At 37.8% G+C, this 6398-nt stretch overlaps 1 protein-coding gene across 1 annotated transcript in view; it reads left to right on the forward strand.

The window, feature by feature from the left end:
• Positions 1 to 914: 914 nt before the first annotated feature.
• Positions 915 to 6398, forward strand: part of LOC112527253 (probable Xaa-Pro aminopeptidase P) — a 28480-nt gene continuing 22996 nt past the window's right edge. Inside the window, exons 1-3 of the mRNA XM_025137758.1 lie at positions 915 to 1307; positions 1872 to 1997; positions 2089 to 2208. Of these exons, the coding sequence (XP_024993526.1) occupies positions 915 to 1307; positions 1872 to 1997; positions 2089 to 2208 (639 nt within the window). The remainder of the gene's footprint in view (positions 1308 to 1871; positions 1998 to 2088; positions 2209 to 6398) is intronic.

A 6398-nucleotide genomic window follows, 5' to 3' on the forward strand; every position in this document is an offset into this window, starting at 1 on the left:
TATCCGAGGAAATGGGTAAGTTGGTATCGGTTGTTGGTACTTCGGGTTTACAAACTATGCCCGATGAGTTAACCAACATGGGTTTTGATGATGATCAAGTTATTGCTATTAGCATGTACTTTGCCGATAACCCGATTCAACTACGCTTATGGAATAGCATGAACGCTACTTTGAAGCCAAAATTTGTGGCGACTATCTTAAAAAAGTTAGACATGTGATGTTGGTTGCTAAACATTTGATCTTTTGTGTTGAAGTCTTTTGGTACACAATTGTAAACATTAGAACTTTTGTGTTTAGGTCTTTTGGTACACAATTGTAAACATTTGATCTTTTGTGTTGAAGTCTTTTGGTACACAATTGTAAACATTTGATCTTTTGTGTTGAAGTCTTTTGGTACACAATTGTAAACATTCGATCTTTTGTATTTAGATCTGTTGGTAAACATTTCACTTTTTGTTTGTGAATATGATGTTTAAATCTTTTGATTTATTAATGTGAGTTTTTAATTAAGATTGATTTTGGAAATTTTTTGGTATTTTTAAATAGTATTTATAAGCATTTATTATATTGATTATTTAGTTAAAAAAACACTAAACAGGTTATTGGGGGTAAATTGGTCATTTTAACCTGTCATGTCCTGTCTTGTCCTGTTATGTCTTACCAAACGCTGAACAGCTGTCCTGTCCTGTCCTGTCATGTCTTATCAAACGCAGAACAACTGTCCTGTCCTGTCCGTGCACCAAATGCACCGATAATGTCATCAAAGTTAAATTCCTTTGATGGTTATTACATTTCCATCTAAACACATTCTACGCCTAATCTCACAAAACATCAAAAGTCCACTCTTCGGCACTATTGCCTTATCTTCCGTTTCTTTCCTCCTCACCGATCAATCAATCTCTCCGCCTCTGCCAATGAAGTCAGCAGCGGCGATAATGTCAGGCCTATCTCTCTCTACAACGCCGCGTCCCTCCGCCTACCTTTCCCCCGCCACCACCCTTTCTTCCCACCGCTGCCTCCGCTTTTTCTCTCTATCGCTCCCGATTTACCGTTCTCTCAACTTCACGAAGAGACCCCCAATTCATGTGAATCATAGTAATCCAATGCTCATCATTCGAAATTCTTCGTCCAGCTCTTCCGGTTCTTATTCGATCACAGCCAAACCTTCTTCCGAGATGCACAAGAATCAGAACGGTAACAGTAGAGGAATGGAGCAAGATCAGAAGCTTATTGCTCTTCGTGAGCAATTCGGGAAGCCGGGTATTAATATCGATGCATATATCATCCCTTCCCAGGATGCCCATCAGGTTTGTTTATATCGCTACGTCTATGTTCGATTTGAAAGATAAGCACTTGTTGTTTCTTTAAAAAAGTTATACTAGTTTTTGAAACTTACTTTGAACCCGTTTTGCATTTTTTTTTCATTTATGATTTTTGATGTAGTCTCTTCTGCTAAAACTGTAAGCCTGTAAAACGATGACAAATATACAATCATCTTTTGTGTTTCGTCGCCAGTAAAATCCAATTAAGCTTGCCCTTTTGTATAAAGGTAGACTGCAATTGATGAAAAATTATAGTTCAGGTGTATAGATTACCTATTTCTTGGAAATACCCCGAAACTGATGTGCCACGGAGCAAGGACTGGCTTTAATTTTGAAAAGACAAGTGTCCAGTTTTAGCACACAAGTTTGCTATTTTATGAGCTTAAGCAAGTTAAATGACGAAAATGTGCTGGAGTAATAATGGACATGGCTCTCTATGAAGATATGTAGTTAGCTAACATGATTAAGCTAAATGTGCCTTATCCTGTGGTCCAAATGCTTCTTCTTTGGGATTATCCATAATGTGATTGTTGGTTGCCATGGATACAGAGTGAATTTATTGCTGAGTGTTATATGAGAAGGGCCTACATATCAGGTTTTACTGGTAGTGCCGGCACTGCTATTGTTACAAGGCATAAGGCAGCTCTTTGGACAGATGGGCGATATTTTCTCCAGGTTTACCAGTGCTCTAAGCTCAACAAATTGCAAGGTGTCGCCATCTAAAAATGTCTGTTTGATTTGCTTTTGATTTTATTTTCTTTACCAGGCAGAGAAGCAGTTGAGCTCAAGCTGGACCCTCATGCGTGCTGGTAACTGGGGTGTGCCTAATACTACTGAGTGGCTTAATGATGTTTTAGCTCCTGGTGGCAGGATTGGCATCGATCCTGTGAGTAGTTGAATTCTTGTGATGTCTTAGTGTTACAATACTGCTGTTGCCTCTGTCTATAAGATATTCTATTATATATATATATATATATATATATATATATATACACGGTCATAAGGTGCCTGACCTGAACTGTCACTGTCTAAAAGGAAGATGAAAATAGGGACTAGAGAGGGTCAAGCTGTGTGAACTTGTCAGTCCAAAGTGTTTGCTTAATGACTAAATCAGTCATTTTTAAATGTTGGAGAGGGTTGCTTCTTACATACCTATATGACTATATTACTTAGACAGTTGCTATGTTACTTTAGCATAGAAAGATTTATCGTGCATTTTACTTGTACTAAAAAAGAGGCTCATTTTTCTTATCCAGGTAATCACATGATATTTTTTGTCCAATCTGCCATTTGCTTATAAGACCTCACTTTGAAATACATCAAGCAAATAACTTTTGGTAGGGAAATTACATGGATTATTTTATCAGACAATTGCTTTGGAAAATAGTTTATGAGCTAGGGGGAGGTTTGATGCATCGACTCTTGAGTATATAATCTGAGAGACTGAGACCTTTCCTTTTAAAGCTACAAATTACAAAGTACAGCAGAAGCTTAGTACTCATAGCCTCTAAGGTACAGATGAGTCCTCATTTTGAACCAGATTTTCCCACCTTGTTTTTCCTTATATCTAGGTTATTCTGTAGGGACCTCTAGTCCAAGGTTTGTTTCATGGTCAAATTTCTATGGAACTTGTATGTTGTATGTGATGAAGAGGAAGAAGGATACTCCCTGAAAATCCCCGGCTGTTAGGATCTTTTGTCGTTCGGGCTAGCATATCAGAAATACAGAAGTGGACCTCACCCTTCTTTAATAGGGGCAGTGTTGTAGCAGTCCAACACTTCGACTCAAAAGTGCAGAAGCAAACATGGTTCTTGGCTAAGGACCTAGTTCCGTTCTCCTCAAAAGATGGAAGTCTTCATGAGTCCATGATGGTTGTAATGAATGCTTTAAAACTATTGATATATAATTTTTATCACTTGATTCATTAAATATCTTTTGTATAGAGAACTGTCGATGATGAAAAAAAAACATACAAAACTGTCTTTGAAATTTCATTCTAACTTGAATTGTAATATTCGTCCACCTCAACTACACAATCAGCAGCAACATTATAAATTTTTATCCTATTTCCTTTGAGAATAATCCTTGAAGCAAATCATACCTACTGTCAAATAAAAGAATAAACAATGACGTCATAGTGACTTTGGAAAAATGCCCTGGATTTCAGATATTAGATTGAGAGGCGATGCTTCTTTTTTGATAGCATGAGGAACATGCATATAGGAATTAGGAAATTACGTCAATTGATCGAGATATGTTTGATAAGATGATTCTAGATGACCTTGATATAGCCTTCTTCCTTTTGCATGAGTAACGAAAGATAAAAGAACAAAAAGAAGGAAAAAGGAAAAAAACATAAGGGCTCGTAATAGGATGATCTTGATTGGATTAACGATTACTAAATTTCAACATTACTATACTTGGAAGGTTCTGTGTTGTTCATAGACAATATATGTGTTGGTTGTGGTGATGTAAGAATAGAAGTTCCAACTATTATTTGATTTTAATTACGTATAACCTTGCAGTTGTGGGAGATTTTGCATTCGGATGAAACTTTTTACAATGTGGTTATGCTCACCTAAACCTACATAGGAATGATCTTGATAGACAATGATCTCTTGGTGATACAGAGAGGGAAAAAGGGAGGATTGCGTGATATTGTGCTAGTGTGGAAGGGAGTCTCCCTTGCTGTTTCTGTATGTTTCTCGCATTGCTGTTACAAGTTACAACGTTCCCTTGACAATGCCATAGTTGGCATGGTATTCGATCACCATGAGGGTGTGCATTATGGCTAGTATTGGTGTTCCATTGCCATGAGGGTGGTCCAGATGCTCCTAAAGTCTTGCCGAAAAGCAAGGTTTTAAAGAATGGAAACAAGCATCAAGGCGTTTTCCCCTAAGTACGTAAGGCATAAGCCTCAAGGCAGTCTGAGGCATAAGCTTGAGGCGAAAAATAAATAAAATTCAAAATATTATATATATATATATATATATATATTGACACTACCACTGTGCACTACATATATATACACACTCTGCTAGAGGCTGCCACTACCATCAGATAACATATTTATATACCATGTTGGGTTGCCACTATCAATGGTGGAACTGTGAAAGAGAGAGAGTGTGAATATGATAAACATTGGCACCACCACCATGCACTATGCTAGGCTGCCCCTGCCACCAGACTATAACACACATATATATATTATGCTGAGCTGCTGCCATTACCACCGAACTATATACACACACAAATATATATTATGCTGAGCTGCCACTACCACCGATGGGACTGTGAGAGAGTTGGATAAGTAAGGAATAATATATATAATGTTTTTCAAAGTGGGATACTTTTTTCTGACACTACCAATAACAACAAATACAGAAACTGAGACTGTGAGAGAATACACCAGCTGGTCTGACACTACCACTAACAAAGACTTACACACTATGTATAAAAACACTTCAACTCATCTTTAAACAGGCTTACGCCTCTCACACACTTATTGCCTCACAGCCAAACCCACCGCCTCTACTCTGCAGGGTGAGCATCCCAAACAAGGAGTGAGAGGCGACGCCTCAAGAACTTTTTTTGGCTGCCTGGCCTTAGGCGCGCCTCAAAGCGCACGCCTCAACCGTCTTTTAAAAGCATGCCGAAAAGTAATGGTAATATGGAGCGAAGTTAGTATAATAGTTGTTATAATGTACTGTTATGTCACACCCCGCTAAAGCGGAAACACGAGGTATGRMAKATAGAGTTTCATAGCAATAGAGTATAACAACACCACCATACATTAAAATTTCATTACATCACCATCCAGAGTTTACAATCCCAAAATGACAAGTTTGTGAAATAGATAATAACAAAAATTTCGATGGTGATGATCAAATCGCGACTTCTTTTAAATGCCACAACGAGCCTTACCCCTGAAAAGCACGTTAAAACAAGTGTCAACTACAAGAGTTGGTGAGTTCACGGGTTTTATATGCACAAACATTTTTAGAATTATATGCAAGAATTTAATTAGTAATTCGCCGTTCACGTTACATCACTTTATAAATCCCATGAGCAACGAATCCATTAAACAAGCCATTACATAGGTGTACNCATCGACCTTCTGGTTCCTCATACATAGTGAATAGATGGATCATCTTCCATTAATCTCTGGTTCCTCATACTTAGAAAATATTTCCCTTTCATAGACCAGAGCCTCTGGTTCTTCTAACCAGTGCTTCTGGCTCTCGAAATCAACTTTTCATAGACCAGAGCCTCTGGTTCTTCTAACCATAGCTTTTGGCTCTCGAAGTCAATCCTTTCATAGACCAGAGCTTCTGGCTCTCAAAGTCAATCCTTTCATAGACCAGAGCCTCTGGTTCTTCTAACCAGAGCTTCTGGACGCTCTTCACTTATATAAAATAGTGGTCCTTAATCAAAACTAGAACGCAATTCTCACTATGTCCAGACAATTTGCTACCTAACGCATAGCGCGATTTTTGAATACAGAGGCTATAGAGACTATACCCTTTTACCTATGTCTAGCTACCAAGTATTTAGATACAGAGTTGACCCTCGGGTTGTCTTAGCGCTCTATATATATATTGCTTCACTTCACAACCAGAGCTTCTAGTTAATCTAAGGCGATGGATAATCAAGATTCATGCAAACACACACGATCATGCTTTTCAGGTTTAAGATAGAATCTTTGAATTTAACCTTATTTCAAGCTCAACCGATGGGAATCTATTATCCCAATACTTAAGCTAAACAAAGGTGATCAGGCTCTGTTTAATTTGATTATTATAACATGACTTCCATCCTCTGGTTATACTTAGTAACTTTGTTTTTGAAAACATTTGGTTATAGCTTGGTTTTAAGAAAAACCGGKGTTCTCTATAACCTATGGCTCTGATACCAAGTCTGTCACACCCCGCTAAAGCGGAAACACGAGGTATGGCAGATAGAGTTTCATAGCAATAGAGTWTAACAACACCACCATACATTAAAATTTCATTACATCACCATCCAGAGTTTACAATCCCAAAATGACAAGTTTGTGAAATAGATAATAACAAAAAT

The sequence above is a fragment of the Cynara cardunculus genome (assembly GCF_001531365.2).
Source record: "Cynara cardunculus var. scolymus isolate 2C chromosome LG 15, CcrdV1, whole genome shotgun sequence".
In the NCBI taxonomy this organism is placed as follows: domain Eukaryota; kingdom Viridiplantae; phylum Streptophyta; class Magnoliopsida; order Asterales; family Asteraceae; genus Cynara; species Cynara cardunculus.